At 39.0% G+C, this 19,528-nt stretch overlaps 1 protein-coding gene across 1 annotated transcript in view; it reads left to right on the top strand.

Moving 5' to 3' along the window:
• The window catches only part of PLD5 (phospholipase D family member 5), a 57,629-nt gene that overhangs the window by 33,352 nt on the left and 4,749 nt on the right, over positions 1-19,528 (top strand). Inside the window, exons 4-6 of the mRNA XM_071739093.1 lie at positions 10,333-10,530; positions 14,267-14,406; positions 16,473-16,638. Coding sequence (XP_071595194.1) covers positions 10,333-10,530; positions 14,267-14,406; positions 16,473-16,638 — 504 coding nt within the window. The remainder of the gene's footprint in view (positions 1-10,332; positions 10,531-14,266; positions 14,407-16,472; positions 16,639-19,528) is intronic.

Below are 19,528 nucleotides of genomic sequence, written 5' to 3'. Positions count from 1 at the left end.
GAGAATATCTGCTCCTAAAAAAATGCTACATATTGTTAGCCATGTCACCCACACATTAAAAATACTCATGCTGCTAATCTGATCATTTTCAATGGGATTATTTCCAGAACTAGCTAATTCTCTAAAGAGAACATAAAAGTGCAACAGATTTTCAAGCATAGGTGAATGAGACAAGATATGAAGACAACAGGTTGGAGTAGATACTGTAGAGCTGTATTGAGAATTAAATACCTTATTTGTGTTTTATTTCTTGTAGAAAGCTAGGTGGCTTGTCAAAACTTTGCAGTGATGCTCTTACAGTTTGTCCTTCAAAAGACAGGCTGGAAATGAGTTTATTTTCACTAAGAGCTTTTGGCTTGGGTTTCCATCGTTGACAAAATTTAGAGCAGTTTGATGACTGCCTCCCACCTCCAAGACAGCAGTTTTTGGGTTTTGTTTTCCTCTTTCTTTGGTGGCAGAGGAGAAGATAATGTTTTTGGAAATGTGCAGAACTCACAGTGTGCATTTATCATGGGAAAAAGTTTATATTTTAGGAAGTCTGATGTTTTGTTTTGTTCTTTAACTGAAGCAGGACACTTTGTTACATCCAGTAAATCAGTAGTGCCCATTAAGCTTGCTCTGCTTGAAATTTATTATCTCAGCATCCAGTGTTTACAAATGAATCTCAGCGAAGCAAATGGGCTGTTTGTCCCTTGCTAACACTGCTGTCCCCTGCTAAAAGCCAGACTGAAAGAAACATGAGTAATGTGGCTGTCAGGCTTGTGCTTCTCTTACTGCCTGGTAGTGCTCTTTGGTTCCTCCTCACTCCTGCAGGCTTCTGGTTTTGTGGTCTAATGATTGCAAACTGCATGGGACTGAACATTCACCTGGCACCTGGAGCCAAAAAGATTCCTCCTGCCTGCCCAGCTTGGCTGCTGGCTCTGGGTGCAAAGCTATCCCCAACTCTGAGGTGCTAGAAAGAATGTTTATTATTCCTCTCATGCTTCATTCTCTGATGCATCTTCCACATCCAACCCTTTGTCAAAGGGTTTCCAGGCACACCTCTGTAAGGCCTGGCTGCAGTGAAGCAGAAGAGCTGCTTGAATTAATAGATCCTCCACTCAATTGCCCTTACAAGTATAAGGCCTTTCACAATCATAGAATAATTTAGGCTGGTAAAGATACTTAAGATGACTAAGTCCAACTGTATAATCACTTTGTCCTAGATAACAATACAGGCCATCCAGTCTGATCCACAGGTTCCAGCATCTGGTTAAACTGGTGATAGAGTCTGAAATGATCAGTAAACTTCTATGCATGTGAGCAAGGTAGTAAATCCACCACTTTATAAAAAAAAAAAGTGATTTATATTGTGCTGAAAGAGAATTTATTCATTAAAACTCAGCTTCATCTTTGAGTGGGAACTAATGCACCACAGTCTACTCTGTCATCTCCCACAAGAACTTGCTGGCAACTCATCATGGTCACTGATGTTAATGAATGGAGGCAGATTCCTCTCAGAGGGATCTGGTTATTAGCATACCCCACCACATCAGTCTTGTTCATCTAAACAATTAAAATAACAGTAAAAGAATCATGAATGTGTATTCCCAATATGTGGTTCCACCCACACACACACGCTTTGAAATTGCACAGACAATAGTTCACTTCTAGATAAAAATATCTTTTTTCAGGACTGCCTCAACTCTAAAAGGTTCCCCAAAACAGCAGCCCAGTCACCTTCCACCTTAGGAGCAGAATCCCTACATGTAAAACTGGATTTAGTACTGCCATGTGAAAAAGAGACACAGTAAATTAGGCTGAAATAGAGTACTATAAATCTCCATGAGTCAGAGCAAGGAAGGACAATCGTTGCAGTTATTCTATGAAAAGAATAATGGTTCTGCAGTTCAGTATAAATTCTCATCTTTCTATATCCATAAGTCATCAAGAAGAACAAAACAGATTCTGGCAGAGGGTTCCTTCCATACGAGCATGCAGGATTTATGGCATCACTAAACCTTTTCAGAGTTTGCTATTGTCGTCATGAGCATCAAGACCTAACTTGGAAGTCATCCTGCAGTCACCTTTCTCAACTTTGCTAAGTAAACAGCAGTCTCCAAAACAGGGAAATCGTTGACATTTGCATGGAACTGCTCAGGGGCAAACTATCAATCATTGCTTGAGGAAGGTGCATTGAGCGGGCAGTAAGTGCAGAAATGTGGTCTGTCTTCAGAAAATTGTGGAAGTTGTGACAATCCCTCTCTTGGTCAGCCAGTTTTTTTTTGTTTGGTTGGTGTTGGGTTTGTTTTTTGTGATTTACATTTAATTACTTTCAACTCTGTATGTGTTGTAACAAAGAACCCAGTTTAAACTGAAATTGTGAGATATAAATATTCCAATTTTAAGACTAGAAGTCAGTGATAATGCTGAATTGGAATAACACGTCTTCAGCTATCTTTTCAGGTGTTTCTTTTCTTTCCCTATAACGTGATTTTTAGCCAATATTGATGTTGGAAATGGCATCAAGCCTTAAACTCATCTCATATTTGCTTTATGCATCGTTTTTTTCCTCCTTGTTCTGCTCAATATTAACTTACATAAGAGCTAGGCTGACTTTTATTATCATGTTAAATCTCTGGCATCTTTGGCACACAATACTTGTTGTTTGCACAAAAGGTGTTATGCATTATTTAGAAACAATCAATTTTTTAAAAACACAGGGGCAGAATCTGCTGTGATTTGAGATAGGAGAAAGCACCCAGTTCATGCAATAAATAGATTAATATTCCTCTTTCTCATGATGATGTAGCCATAGCCTTCATTATTGGTATTTGTTCATGTAATAGCAACCAGATGATCTCAGCTGAATCTACTGCTTCACCAAGTACAAAAAGGCTTTTCAGATGGCCCAAAAGATCTTCACCTGTACATGCAACAGAGCACTTTAGCAGGAGGGTAATAAGGGAATATAAATCACTGTGTCCTCAATTTTACTGAGGGTCAGGTCAAGAGGCAAGAATATAATTTCTTAATTTAATTCCAAGTTTTATTCCTAGGAAAATATACCAGGACCACATCTTTACAGGAGATGTGTTTTCCATGTTGAAGCAGCCAGAAAACCTGCAGCTACCTAAGGTGGCTCCTCAGAAAGATAGAAATCCAAGTATGGATTGCTGAAACAGCTTTGCCTATAGGTCAGCCAGTGTCCTGGGGCTGTCCATGTACTGTTTCACAAAATTACTTTATCTCTCTAAACCAACTGGATTCCTAGCTTACCTCAAGGTCCTGTAGACTGAATTTAATCAAGGTTCAGTCAAAAATTAATTAGAGCCTTTAGCCCTCTGCTTACATCAAGAGAAGAGGGTTCTCATTCTGATCAGGTAGTCTGGCAAGGCTCAATAGTTACAGCAATAATTCATATGCAATGTCATTGTCCCAGTTTGTATCCACAGCATGCCTGCTATCCCTATAGCATGCCTGCTAATCCCTATCCAGTCTGCAAAGAGAAAACCCACAGTGTGTGTCAGTAATGTTGTAAATAATGCATCCAATTAGTCAACTCTGTGCTGCTTCATTCCCTGAAGCGCAGAAAGCTGAAAGCCCCAAAGAAACTTCATTTTGAGAGAAATGCTCAGACACAAATATTGCCTTGATTCTGAGGTCAGTCCTTTGAACTCTCCCCTCTGTGTTGTACAGCAGAAGACGTAAGGAGGCTGCCCTTTCAGCATGACACAGGCTGAGAACAAATACTGAGAGCTCGTGGTGTGATTTCCAGCTGCGTGAGCAGCACGCAAGATAAGGGCTGACAAGACAAGCAGGAAAGATGGAGAGTGGTAGCAGGATGGATGCATGTGTGCACGTGGGAAAGGAGAGGGCAGGCCTTTCCAGAAACTGCTTCCACTTAGCCTGTTAATTTTTTCAGGGATCCACTGAGGTAATGTATTGTTCAATGTCACATGAATGACACCAGGTCTGAAAGGGGATACAGCTTGCCACAGTGAAATGGAGGCCAGCACAATGTGGTCTTTTTCTTCCCAGCCTGCAATTTCTTTGTTATAAGGACAAAAAATGGTGTTTCAAAAGGGAAACAGAATTAAATTAGAATTCACGTTAGTTAGATTTCCTGCAGTAAACCAAAAAATAAATCAAACATTATCCTGGAAAATAATCTCTTGCAGTTACAAGTTTGCATTTCTCCCAAAGAAACACTTGTGCTCACTTTGAGGGGGTAATGAAACCTTACACTGAAAAGTCATTAGAAAATGATACGTTTTGCTGTGATTATGCCAAGTGATATTAATTATTTCAGTAGACTATGTAGCAAAGCATTTGTAACAGATTCAGTGTTCTGCCTTCTGACTTGCTCTGACAAGTACCAATGTGTCAGGATTAGTTTGTTAGTTCCTCAGCAGCAGTAAGAAAGACCAAACCTGCACTCTCGCTGCTACATGAGGTTCTAGGTGAACATTGTGACAATGGAACAATGTCTAAACATATTGTATTTGTATTGTTTTCCAGACAGTTGCATTTTTTTGAGTGTTCCATATAAATGGAGCAGATGGCTAAAAAAGAATAATCATGATGGGGTTTTGTAATGTGACAGAGACACAGGGGATTTCTGTTTTTCTATTTTGAAGATATTTTGCTACCTCTTCCACACACAGTTCTATTTATACACATTGTTTTAAAGCAAGCCCCTCCTTCTGCCCAGATGTCCAGCTTGCTTTCCATCTCAGTGGCAGTACCTTTCAGTAGAAATTAAATGCTGAACCTAAGGGTGTTTTCAGAATGGCTTTCCTAAGATGAGTGATATGCAAAATAACAGTGGGACTATCTACTGAATGTAAGGTCAAGTGGATATTAGTAAAGCATGGCTGTACAGTTTTGTGTTCTTGACCTGTGGACCAGCTGAAGAAGGGATAGGATAAAAAAAATTATCAGCTACAATATCTCTACTACCTCATTATGGCAGCTTTTTGCAATTAGGTAATAAAAGTAATGTATGAGGTTGAAACTTCCTTAGGACTTTTATTCAGCCTGAATTGCAGACAAAAATCTGTCAAATCTACTTTCTAAAGGTGAGAATTGAAGACCAGCAGACTGCTAGTGGCTGCCAATTGAAATGTACTTTGTCAATTCCAATGGGATACAGTAAGTCCACCTAGTCCTTTCCTTTCTTTTCTTTTCATGAGAGCACATCATGGCTTTATACTGACAGCCAGTGCCTATGTAGGGTGCACTGTCCATTGAATGTATCACCTCCTCTTGGAAACGTGCTCAGATTTATTTCCAGCACAGTGGCTTGAATGACAGGTTTCCATTTTCAAGTTCCCACCTGAGGCTGACTGCATTCTCATGTCAAATGAAAGGGACTTTTCCTAGTTCAGTAGAAATTCTTCCTGCTGATTATTTTCAAATTACTTAAAAACACAGAAAATCAACCTTTGGCCTTAGACAACAGCAACAAAAAATCCATACAACTTCCACTCAGCTGTGGGTCACAGGCCAGGCACAAAAGATAGACACAAAGTGATCCACTGCTTAAGAGTTGAATCTAGGAATTCTGAAATACCTTTTATTCAATAAAAGTGTCTATAGAAAAAAAGGAACCTTATTTTCATTATAACAGTTAGTCTCAATATTTAATCTCTTTGAATTCTTGAAGTGTTCTTCAAAAGCAGTTTGCAGTTTCCAAATAACAGACAATTCAGTTAAGAACATTTATTGTGCCCTATGTGATTTCTGACATCCAAAGGTGCTGTTAATTTTGCATTTATTCACTCTCAGATATCTTAAACTAGACAGTTTTACTAACGTCCTGAGAATGCAGTGATTTACCATCTGCAGTTCTCTTCTCTGTAAGTTTCCCAACAGCAACATAAGTCCCACGTTCTTACCCACACAGAAGGAGAAAACGGAACTCAGAGCACAAGCAGGACTGTGGAGGACTGGGGTTTCACTGAATTACTTTTAACATAACAAAGCTGTGAAGCCTCTGTCCAGAGGGAAGATTTTTGGCTTGGTATGCACAAGGGTGCAATTTCTAGTGAAATGTTAGCTAAGGAAAATGCTTTTCCTGTTTTGTTGGACTCTTAATACCTGTAAGAGAAGAGCCAGGCAGTGCTGCAGCCTTTTCAGCCTCTTCATCATCAGCTTGCATGTTTGCATCTAAATGGCTGTCATCTGACTGGGGTCTTTTACTGAATTTGTGATGAGCACCACTCCACTATTCCTGCTACAGCAAAGTATGCTAATTAATTAATGTGAATTTCAATTTGATTCTGGTTTTCTTTTGAAACACAGTTTTTGTTCCTTGTATCAGAGTGCAAAGTATGATACAACATTCACATGGAACAATGCTGCACAAAGGAACATTTTTACCTTTCTCAAATCTCTGTCTCTCTCTGTTGGTGATGGCTGCTCCCTTCCCCTCCTGCACTGCCTCCACCTCTGCTTGGATGTGACCTGTGCCTGGCATAGGTCTGGCACAAGGATCTACTCAGCAGGTACTGAGAGAAGAGAGGTAAAGAATTGCTGCACAGAAGGCAGCCTTGAATGATATCAGATGAAAAAGCATAAGGAAAGTTTTCAGTAGAGGTCAGATAAGACTGAGAACCAAGTGAAAAGGAACCATATGTTTGGAATACAAGCTAACCAAATATTTCAAGCACGTTTTATTAAAACATAATGATTTTACCAATGTAAATACCTGTCATTGGCTCTAAGGCTTGAATACATTGTATATTATTTTTCTTCAGAAGCAATTGAAAATCTCAGGTCCTTTAAGGCCATGGTAATTGATTTCTCAGTATTGCATGCTCTTCATTACTCCATTACTCTACTCCATTTTAAAAAAAGCATAGGTTTGAAAGGATAATTAAATACCTTTCCAAACACAGGTAAATGGCAAATGCACACACAGTGCTTGATATAAAAAAATCTACTTAGGAAATTTAGTGTGCAGTAGATTAACTGTAGCTGACCCACAGTTTCTATAACACAGACAAGAGATGCTCAATATTTGGTGGCTGGGGTTTTGGGGCAATGGATGTGAAAGCCTTAGGAAAGCAGTGTATTTTTTCTGGATCAGGCTCAAATGTGAGTGATTATTAAAAATGTTCTTTAAAAGAAATCAATGTTTTCTAAAGCCTCCTTCTACATTTGCCACTATTTGGATACTACAAGCTGTGGACCAGATTGTGCCACTCTTATGTAGGTCAGATAGTACCTTGCCTACACAGTGGAGTTGTCTCTTAGAGTGTAGCTCAAGGTAAATATAAAACACACTGTCTGGTCTGCAGAATGCAGGATAAGGACACGTCATACACCCTGTCTAACCCGTGATCCAAATTTATTTGAAAAGTCTTGCTAACTCTGTTTCTTAGTTTATGAAACTTATGTTGTTATAGGTCCACAACCTGTATTGTTTAGGGTTTTTTGCAGCATGTTTTTAATTTCATGTGTGATGACTACAAATATACAAGGGAAGATAATAAGCAGAATAAGCAGAAAATCCAGTTTGTGAAATCATGTGCTTTGTCCAGCCTAGTAAGGAATTCCTCCTCTTATCATAAAAATCAGTATATTTTTAGTGAGACTGTATTTGTTACTTTATGTAGCTAACCTGATATCTGTAGCTAGACCATCATTGTACAGTGGGTATAAGCCACCATTTCTTGGGTCTTGTTTAGCCATGGACTTCTCTGGTGCTCTAAAAAAAAGCCCTTCTAGGCAAGAAGGACAATTATTTGGATGCCTTTAATAGTTGCTCTGCACAAATGTAAATGGCACAGGGAACAAGGAAAACCACCTATTTTTTTCATTCTTTGAGAAGTACTCATGGTCGCTCTTAACAAAAAGGGAAAGAAACTTGCTTGTGTGATGACACAAAATTCTCAGTCCAGAAAACCATTTCAGTCCACAGCTCCCAACACATGCTCTAAAAATGTCACTCACAAGCAACTGTGTTAAACTGTTTTTAACATCCAAATATTTCAGTTCCATTTTAAGGCAATCAAATTTGTGACTTCATTTTTATTTCAGATTTATCCACCTTAGTTTTATTAAGGTTCTGATTTCTTGAGATCTTCTTCACTTTATTTTTTCAGTGATGTTTTCATTACTGTGTGACTTGCTTTTAAAACTCAGGATGAAGAAATTCTTCCCTTGCCTTAAGACCTCTTGCCCTGAAGGAATTTACCTTAACAGATACCCCAGCTGCGAGTTAAAGTCACTGTAAATCACAGAGCAACACTTAGATTTTTATTCTTCCAGTATAAATGGTTTTTCTGCTTCTCATCTGAGACTACAGAAAAAACCAAACCCAAACAAAAAAAACCCTGTCTCTAATAACAGTGGCCCTCAAATTGAAGAGAAAGAAAGTCTTTTCCCTTATCTAGCTGACAAACCACTTCATATTAAATCTGTCACTAGCACATCCTTGCTGCCCACTCACTTCAATGCCTCCAGCAGGATAGGCTTTATGATTAATTGGAAAAAGAGCAGCCTCTCCTCACCTCAGATTATGGGAGTAAAAATAAGCTCTGTGTGGAAGACACTACTGAAACAGAGGGTTTTTTTTTAATATCTGAACCTACTGGGGCTGTTCAATAAGAAAGGAGGCAACCAGGGTGCTGCCCATGTGCACCCTTTCTATTGTTTTAATTTCAAGGAGATGTGGATAAACCAAGAGAGTCATGAGGTGACAGGCTGACCTCCAGCCTGGTTTTCTAAGAAAATGACATCTGCAAAATAAGCACTGGAGTTGGTTACCAGAGAGGATAACTGTGTTCCCAGACAGGAAAAGGAGGAGTCCAGTCTGTATGGTGTACCAGGGAATTCCCATGGGGCAGAGCTCTTCTAACAGCATCAGAAGCAGGAAAAGCTTTGATCAGTGCTTGCCTCCAGGGAAGCCAACTGGCAGATGCAGTGCTGGGGGAAGGTGCAGGGTTCATTACTGTGCTGTAAATACATCTCTTGAAATGGCTTTGTTCCAGTCTCCAATTTGAGTGCCAGGGCTGAGAGTGGCAGGGCCTCAGCTGGGGCAGTCCCCAGCAGGCACCCTCTCCCCCAGGAGGGGCGTGAAGTTGTTCTGCAAAACAGGCTGGTCCCTGTGCACATCTGTTCAGGGGCTGGGCTGGGTGGCCATCTGTAAAAATTGCACTTAAAGCCATTAGTGCCCCTGGTGTCCCCTCTATACATGGAGAAGCACTTAGGCAGAGGGACAATCCTGTAATTCCCAGACAGGGAGGGGACACGCTGCAAGCACTTCTGCTCCGAGGAGAGCTGCTCACAGAGATGCAATCCTGGCTGCTTCTGGGGAGGACACTATTTTATCTTTACTTTTAACAGAAAGGGTAAAGTGGAATGATAATAATGGGACTGATAAATGAAAGGAAAACTGTAACCACATAATTATGTGAGAATCAACTAACAGGCATGAAAAGCCTGTTAACCACATTATGCAGATACATGTAACAGAATACTATTAGGAAGTCCTTTTCAGTGGCATGCCTGGCAATTAAGGGAACAGTATGGGCAGCACAGTGAAAACAGTGATAATGTATAGTTTAAAATGTTTGGAGACAAACAGTGCATGGAGTACAGGGACAGCACAGAACTGAATACAGGAGCATCCTCAAAGTTACCAGCACCCAGGGGAAAAAACAAAAATGTTAATACAAGTAAACTGATAGGATATTGGGCATAACTTGCAATATTTCATATGAATGAAATGTCTGAAAATGAAGTTATTGCTTTATCCATAAATGAAAGGCTGCAGTAGTCTATATTTGCCAACTATCTACACATTTCAGCTTGTGCAGGCTGATGGAGGAATTCCATATTGTTTCCAAATTAAAGAAGCTTTCCAAAAGAAGAAAATGTCACTGGAAACAGTATGTGCTCCTACATCATCCATCAGAAAGGATGCTTTTCCTGTAAACAAAATAATAAAATAAAATAGATAATACCCAAGATTTACTACTCTTGGATACAGTAGTTTTCATTTATTATACGATGACAAAAACGATGCCTTTGAGAAATGAGTATCCATCCTACATTGTGTATATGCAGGAGGTGGGTTGTGTTCTGTCAGGACATGCAGCTGTGACACACACCAAACATACAAACTCTGCTACAGCTTTTGCTCGTTCTTGACTTTGAAGATTTAACTTGTGTGCTTGCCTTTAAAGAGTATTGTTTGGAATATTCTTGCAGTTGAGAGTACTACCACTGAGCTCAAGGCTTGCTTCCAGAAGATACCCCTCATACACTCGTACATTATTTCTGCTTGCTTCCACAGACCCATCAGCCAAAATATCACTAATGATACAAACTTTAATTTCACAGATGAAAGAACTTGGCATCATCGTTTACAACTGTAGCTGCTTGGTCCTGGATTTACAAAGGATATTTGCCCTGTATAGCTCATTAAGATACAAGAATAAAATACCTCCAAGTTGGTCTAAGAGACTATATGGAGTATATGATACCCACAATAAACTGACACTGCAGCTGAACGAGACAAAATCAGAAGCTTTCGTGTCGGTAAGTTCTGAAATGAGCTGCAATGATGGAGGGAAAAGAAAAAACTTGTTTAAGCCACCAGATTTTCTGAAGACCTGGAAATTTAACATGTGCTTACTCTCTTACTATTTTCCTTTATGAGCTGTGGAGTCGTAGGAGCAGGTTAGGTAGGTGTTACTGGCAACTGTGACAAGAATCTCAAATTTCTTTTCACTGATACAGAGATGTTCACAGTTCCTTGCAATACATCCATCACAATGCTTCAGTCTCCCTGACAATATCTGTCAGGGATAAATTACTCTGAATGGTAATGTCCATTAACAGGAACATAGATGGTATAAATTAAGCCTATACTTAAGTGTTTCCCTAACTGAAGAAAATTCACATTACTGCTATGTCTTTAACCAAAAGCAGATACTGAACTTGAGACTGGACACTTGATAAGGCCACTACAGCTGTCACCTACACAAGACGGAACTTGATTGGTACTGTCATAGTGCTCAAAAATTAAATAATTCTGTTCTCTGGGAAAATGATATTCCCAATAGGTATACTATTGTGGGGAAGTCTTTAATTAAAAGGTTTTTAAAAACTTACTTGCCTCTTCCTATGATGCAGAAGAGACAAACTACTTATGTATTTTTTCATTCTGATCTGTAATCAGAAGATGCTGCAAAATTTCATCTGAGCATTATTCTTTTTCCCTTGTTCTGTAATGTTACTGCTTTTCCTCTTCCATTCCAAACATGATAGGGAGTCTCTCCACATTAGGTTATTTATATACACTAATAGATAGAAAGTGAATAACTCAGGAGTAAATTAACTGTTAATCAGACATCTAAAATGATACAGAATAAGCTTGATACCAGAGCTTGCATTGTTTTCAGTTTAATTTATAAGGATTATTCCTCTTCACCCTGATCCGTTGAAAACATTCATACTTCTCTGGAATACTATCTGCTTTAGCTTTATTTTTAAATGACATTTTAAAACTTCTAAAATTCAGGCACTAATCCCCATGGAAGCACTGTCTGTGTGTTTTGTTATGTTTTGTTTTAATGAGAAGAAATGGAGCAGTCCTCCATCTCAGCAGTGATGTAGCAAAACTGGAAGAAAGTACACAGAGCAATAGAGATGAGGAAAGATTCAGAGTGTCTTTCATTTTGGAGGTAATTAGATGCATAAAACCAATGCCTTAAAAATGAGGAATACAATGATGTTGCTAAGAGTTATTTACCATTCTGTAAGAGGCAAAACCCCACTGCTTTATAGACAGGTATGTCTAGCACACTATTAAATTGTACAGCCACTGGTGCAGGATGTTTGGTGCAGCTGAGTGGCAGGGTCTACCTTCACCTGCTGGGAACCACACAATACTCAGCTCTCCAGGATTTTTCAGTCTTACAGAAAGTGTAGAGAAAAAGAGCTATTTAGGTTGAAAATCTGGAAGTGCAGCCAGAATTAATAGCCACCTAAAGAGATGTAAGCTTCCATTGATTCTAGAGAGTCTTAAGGACTACTCTAAATTAGAGACTGACTTTTGGACAGTTAGCTAAGGAGCTGTGGAATAAAGTCCTACTAACTTCTAAGCAATCTGTGAGTAATGAAGAAAATCTGCTGAAAGCCAGATCTGAAGAGACACACAGTAAAGAAAGATGGTCAAGACCAACTTTAAGGAATGTGAGATTCTAGACAAAGTGGAAAGAGGGTTTACAAAAATTGCCCTTCTGAAGTTTGCAGAACTTTCCCTTCCTCCATGCCATTTGTATTTTCCTTTTGCCTGGGCAAGAAAGGCCTCTCCTCTTGAAATTCCACTTCAGGACAAAAGGGAAGTCACTGGTACTCCAGAAGCTCAGATCAGCAAACTCCAACTCTAAGAGCTACCTGCATTTGTAGCCAAAGGCAGGTGGGTTAGTCCTTCCTTCCTGAGAACAGGCTTTTCAATAAATTTCTCACCTATTAACCAGCTCTCAGTGTTTGGCAGCATGACCCTCTGAAAAGCATTCTTGGGAGCTGCACTGTGCTGTTTCAGTGGAGTCATCTCTGTCTGCTCCTGAGCAGGAAGGGGATCTCCACAAGCCAAGCAGTTCACTCATTGCCATCACTGTCCTGTCTGCAGGAAGAGGCAGTGGTGCTGCCCTTGTCTGGTGCTGTGCCACTCCTTCCCCAGTCCTGCATCTCATCCCATTTGGTCTGGGACAGCACAACCCCCAGCACAGGAGCCTGGCATGGTGATATTGCCCAGTGAGGAGCCAGCAAAGCCTGGCAAGGTGATATTGCACAGTGAGGAGCCAGCCCTCTCTGGTAGGTGAAGAGAAGTATCAAATGGGTATTCAATCAGAACAGTAAATGCTATACAGCTAATGCTGAGAGAAGCACCAAGGTATTTTTTTATGACCACAGTATGTCAGCTGTGCCATGGGGTAACAACTGGCATGCCCAAGAACTAGTGTTACACTGAGAACTTCAACAAAAGTTATTCTTCTAATTACCCTCCGAATATCTTTCACTTTCTGGTCTTTATATAGAACTCATCTGAAAGACTGCTTAAGAATTTTGTTCTTTAGCTGTAAGAGAGTAAGAATAAAGCCTCAGTGCAACAGCCTCATAAAAGTGTCAGAAAATAGATATAGATTAAGTTTAACAAATTCCCTTTATGCTTTTTTTCTTTACTCACTTTCAGTGTTTGTACTGTATAAATCAACAAGCATAGCTTGCAGTCATTGAAGTTTTATTATTATACTCAGTAATCATTGTTACAATATTGCTTAGCAACAAAATTGTCTTCCAGACTGGCTGATAAAAACCAAGAGGTTTTGGTTGGGTTTCTTTTAGTGTTCAGGAATGGATCTGGAATACTGATCTTTAAATCCTGCCATTAATTTTGAGCACTTGCTTGTAAATCCATAAGAACACCATTCAGTGATTAAGAAAACACTGTGACAGGCACTGCACTGAAAGAAAAAGACTAATCAAAACCCCAGGATCTGTCCCTAAAGAAACATATTAATCAAGATGTCAGGTGCAACCCAAGCAAATAACAAAGGTGACAAGATGATACAGCAGGAGGAAGGGAGCAGTCTGGCAGGGCCAGCTGTTAAGAAAAGGACAAGTGGCACCTGCTGTAGCTCTGTGAAGTGCCTTTAGCAGCCACTAATCAGAAGAGCGGAAAGTCCTGGGCCTCTGTGCCACAGATGGATGATTCCAGCTGGCTTGATCTTGCTGGCTGACACATTCCCCAGCCCTAGATACAAGGCTGAAAAGCTGAAATCTGGGTTTGCCACTTAGCAGCTCAAAACCAGGTAAAGAGTTAATTTGTACCTGCAGCGAGGTTTTAAAGATAAGTTTCCTGTAAAACTGCAGCAAATGGTGACTGCGTGGAACTTTAAACAGAACTGATGTGATAGACTCAAATCCTGGTAGCTCATGTGGTAGGAACACAAGTGTTACTCCATCAAATAGTAACTAGTGCTGGGACTCTTTGGAACAAAATTTTCTAAACTGTAACTTCAACTACAACTTCCTTGTTGGCAGTGAATGTTTTAAAGTTTTTGTCTTCTGCATTTTGCCCACAGTTACATCCAAATGATGAGACTTTCAAGGGGAAATTAAGCAAATACTTCTCCTTGATACCTTTGAGTGTTTTAGCTGGACAGCTAATATTCCCTACAGGGACACTCCTTGACATCTCCATTAGGATGAGGGGAAGAAAAGAAATCAGGTATTATAAACGCCATATTTGAACTTTTCTTCACAGAATTCACCTAAACTCTTCTGCCCAAAGGACAGAGTCCTGGATATTGAAGCTATATACAGTGTCATTGATGATGCCAAACAGTTTGTGTACATCGCTGTCACGGATTATTTGCCGATCGTCATTGACACCAACGCTAAACGGTGAGTGGTGTGTCCAGGGCTGGCACATTATCATAGTGACACCAATGTCTGTTGGGGAAAAAAACCACACAGGAGACTATTGTGGACCAATTTCTTGGGGCCCAATTCTGCTCTTATTGAAATCAGTGAGAGTTCTGCCATTGACTTAAATGGGAGCAGAATCGGGATCTAAGATGACATTTCCAGTTCCGGGTCCTAAGCTTTAGATCTGCTTGTGGAAGGAGATCAGAAATTGTCCAGTCTGACCACCTGCAAGTGACTGGGACCCAGGAACACAAGAACCTGCTTATACATGAATTCTACATGAATATACATGCTATACATGAATTTCTTACACCATGGTATTCACTATTTTGATACCACAGCTACTGGCATTTTACAAGTATCACACAGATATTCAACATGAGAGGGCGTGTGCTTGCATGAAGAGAGAAATAATGAGTCCTCATATCCAGTGTCAGAGATGTCATTATTTTTCTGAAACATACATATGCATGAAAATTCCAAATTCAGCACAGATAAAATTTGAATTATATCACAGTTTGACTAACTGAGACTTGCTAAAACCAAAAAAAGCCAAGTAATTTTTAAGCAGAGTTTGGAGAACCATTGAAAAGCACTCATGGGCCATAACTGGACCTACAATTGTAATAAAAACATCCAACTCAGAAAGCAAGTAACTTGTGGTCACTCCTAATCTTGATAACACTTGCAATGAATTGAGCATCTAGCAAAGCTCACCATTCTGTCCATGAACCTTATATGAAAACACTCAAACTAAACATGTGGTTGAGTGCTTTTTTTATAGCTTTTGCATAATTGAAGATATTTTGTTCAAATCTTTCAAAAATAACTATCATGTGACTGTTACTAAGCGTAGGCTGTTTCAAATCCACAAGAAGGTTTTTCAGATAAACTCATTTTGTACAACCTCTATCACAGTTAAAGAATCATGGGTAGTGCTGTAGGAACCTCAGTTTCACAACAGTCATCCCCTCAAGTTTGTTCTTTATGTTGGAACTGTACTCTAGTATGTAAAACTGTTTAAGTGTTGCAGTTAATGTTATCTCCTGTACTCCTTTGTTCTCATGCCTGAAGGATTCAGAAATCTGTTGGATTAGGAAGGTTCAGGAAAGCCATCTGTGTGAATTAACATTTTTCCTACAGCATGGCTTTGTGTTTGAGGCACTGCCACAGCTACCATACTTGTCATCTCCCAGTTCTCACTTCTAAGTTATTTTCTGGCACTACAAATCTCAGACTTCATTAGGCTGAATGCCTTGGTGCTGCTGGAATAAAGAAAACTTGTATCTTATGTCTCTTATTCTCTCTCTTCTGACCTGCTCCCACTACAGGTCAGTAACACAAAGCTAACTAGTGACTGTGAAAACAGTGCCATGGAAACCATCATCCCAATTACAGTAGAATTTCTGTAAATCTTATCAGTGAAGAAAGTCAAATCCTCCTTAAATGACCCATCTTCATCTGCTACTGAAGGATGCAGGCACCCTGCTTAGCTGCAGCTCTCCTCCCAAGCAAGGAATTACAGAAGGGGATTCACATCCCCTGCCTGTATGTTCTCAGTACAGGAGGGGGAAAGGAGAGGAGCTGGGGGGAATCCACTGCCCGTACTTGTGTAACCATCAGAAATCCTTCTTGTCCCTCTGTCTGGGCTGGGTAAGCAGCACCCTCTAGCTGTAGCTGGTACTGCAAGAGCTCTTCTTCTACAGGAATTACTCTAATGTCTAGCTAGGGGTGGACAAGGTACTTTTATTTTGGACAAAGGTTTTGGCAGCTCTCCATGCACCTACACAGCTGGAAGATGTGTTCAGCCATCCACAGCCTCACTGTTCCCACAGTGACATTTTTGTTGCAGGTCAGAACGACAAGGAAAGGATTCTGGCAGATCTTTTTAGTGAAAAGGCCTTTAAATAAGAATGATATTCCTTCAGTGGAAAGAAAATGAATTTCACACGTGTTCCATTTTCTCTATGTTTAGACTTAGCTGCATAGGAATCCAAAACTTTTAAAAAATTCTCCTAATACATTGTATTCTTTCTCAACAGGTACTGGCCATATTTAGATGGGAAGATAAGAGAAGCATTAGTTTTACGAAGTATCAAAGTACGACTTCTCATAAGTTTCTCAAGAGATACAGATCCCCTTACTTTTAACTTTGTTTCATCTCTGAAAGCAATTTGCACAGAAGTTCCAAGCTGTAGTTTGAAAGTTGTAAGTATAATCCATTTTGCTTTGAAATCTAAGGTGTTTCCAACCCCTCAAAAAAACCAAAAAACCAAACCAAGAATTCTTTTCAACTGGGAAGTATTTTCTGTTAATATAATAGTCTTTAAATTTCATTAATAAATTAAATAACATAAGAAGTGTAATATAATGACCTAAATTTATTTCTAGCTGTAAAACACACAGACTTTAAGACAGAAAAATAGAATTATGCAAAAAGGCAGCCTGTGTGGTGGACAGCTTGTACAAAACACTACATCTGGTCTTTTCCAGTGAAGCTAATAGAGTGAGCCATAGTCATACATCTTGTTTGTACAGCAGTAAATTTGACAGCACAAAAATGTGTTTTCATCTGGATTCATGTAACCTGACTGTTCAGCTGTGAAAGCATCTGCTTTTCCTTTAATCAAGTACAAAGTACAAGAAAAAATAATGAAGATTTGACATTACATTCAGGCTACAAATTCAGAATTGTGAAGACCAGGATAACCATACTGTGACGACATTAGACATTCAGTACAGGAAAGTGAGAAATACCATATGTTACTTTTGTATTACAGAACAGAGCCTATGGTATGTACTGCTCACAGTTTCATACAACTCATTTTTATGAAATTGAAGCACACTGGAAATCAGTTATCTTACGTCAATTAATCTTGGATGAATTTTTAATGTTCTTTTGCCAGATGACTGTCTTAAAAGATCTGCTAAATTATTTTGACTTCTGAAATTAAAAACCCAGTAAATCATTTTCACTTTTATAAGTCACCAGCAATTGTAAAAAGCAAATACTGATTTTGTCATACACTCTAAGTTATACACACTATGTTAGAAATAGGGATTTTTATCGTACATGTTTATTACATATTTTCTAGATAAGAAGCAGCATAAAGCATTTTTAAGTGAAAAAGCCCATATACTGCTGACTGTCCTAAAAGCACTTCAGTTTCAAGTAACTTTCAGTTTGTTCCTTACTTATCAATATTCCATTTCTGTGAATTATTTTTTATTTAGGTGGCATCTGATTTTCTACATAGTCATATCCATTTCCATCTATTTAAAGCAGGTGAAGTCTTTAGTACAGAACTTATCTTGTGAAGAACTAAATGATAAAAGGAAAAAAAAAATTCAAGTTCTGTATTCTGGGCAGACAGTCTACCTGGAATATCTGCAGATAGAAAATACAAATCCAGCTTCCAATGAGTAATTTATATGACCCCAGATTTAAGTATGTCTAAAGGTGCACTGCACCTCAGTTACCTCTGTGCTCTGCATCACACGTTCACCACACTCTGTAATCACTGCCTTAAATTGGTCTTGGTACAAGTAACAGCCCAAGGCTCAGAGTTTACTGATATCTGATTTTGGCTTCATCACCACACTCTTTTACATCACAAAATGTGTCAGATGAGCACTGTTCTTTTAAAACTGCATTTCCTTTGTAGTCATCTTTCCTAGCCAGGATTAAAATAAAACAAAACTGAAAGGGAGTGGGTGGGCGGTGTGGAGGAGTGGAGAAGGAATAGCTACCAAGGTAAAAACTAAACCATTCTGAATTATTAAAAAGAATTTGCACACAAGTAATGTGTTGACATACAGAATTCAGATTGTTGAAGGAAACTACTTTGTGATAGTTACTGATCGTGAAACAGCAGCACTGTACCATCCAGTATATTGTGCTGAAAAAAACCTAAATTTTATTTTTAATGGACTAAAAATCTGCTTCAGCCCTGATTAACTTTCATCATTGCAGGAAGGAGGGAGGGGGGGAGGGTGCAAGTTCAAGAGCAGAGATGCTCCTCAGTGCTGGAATCAGCAGGAGACTGAACTAGCCTTGATATTTTACACACAAATTATTCCAAGCAATTTTGCTGCAAGCTCTGACAACATAAAATTCACTGCAATATATTTTTCAATGGGGAAAAGAGAGATCCTGACAGAGTCCACTGCATAAAGTGTTAGATAAACAGCAGCCTCTGGGATACTCTACCTTCTATCTGTAGCTAAACCATTTTAATTAACTTTGGTAATACTAATTGCAGGTAAGCCTGATTAAAACTTGGAGGCAAGTTCTTCAAGGAAAACCAAACTGTAATGATCAAGACTGATGACCAAGGGGAAACATTTTAAAAATTAGTATTTATATGCAATTCTGGAGCAACCAGTGGTATAAAATCTGAAGCTGGCATTCCTGGTGGTCAGTAACAACACAAATTTGCAATAGTTGAACATTTTACTGCAAACCAGTTTGAAACCTACCTACAACATCAACTGGGTAAAGAATGGTTTATAAAAACAACTGACTGTGTGCGATTTGATTTAATTAAACTGATGATGTAGTCTGCAACATAGATCACTACATTGCAGTGATGAATTTAGTATTTGGCAGTTGGGTTTTCAAAGTACTAAGAATATTCTGAAAGAAATCTCCACAATTTAAAAGATTGTTCAAGGATCAGAACTATTGTTCAGAGTATCCATCTAAAGAACACTGGTTCAAGAGGTGAATTTTGCATTATGGAAAACAGAGCGATCACTCCAAGGAGTGATCAAGGAGCTTTGTGGTGTTTGGGGTTTTTTAATACCATTTTTTTATGTCTTAAGTGAGTACAATGTATAGCCTGTTACTATCATCAGTAATATCTTGTGAATCAGGTTTGTTCTGAGGACATCCACCATCACCTGAATCAAAGTTTCCGAGTCAGGCAGTAAATATTTAATTTGTCCTTCATCATGTGATTCTCTACTTCAGCTTTTGGAATCTGTGTTTAGTATTAGTTTCCTAAACAGTACCTAGATTTGTACTGGAAATCTCATTTTTGTCTGGTAGTGGACAAGAAGTTCCTAGAGTTCCAAAATTAAAACAAAACAAAACCCA

This window comes from Heliangelus exortis, chromosome 3 (assembly GCF_036169615.1).
Source record: "Heliangelus exortis chromosome 3, bHelExo1.hap1, whole genome shotgun sequence".
Classification (NCBI taxonomy): domain Eukaryota; kingdom Metazoa; phylum Chordata; class Aves; order Apodiformes; family Trochilidae; genus Heliangelus; species Heliangelus exortis.
The sequence above is the reverse complement of the archived record's forward strand: the minus strand, read 5'-3'. Positions and strand labels throughout refer to the sequence as shown.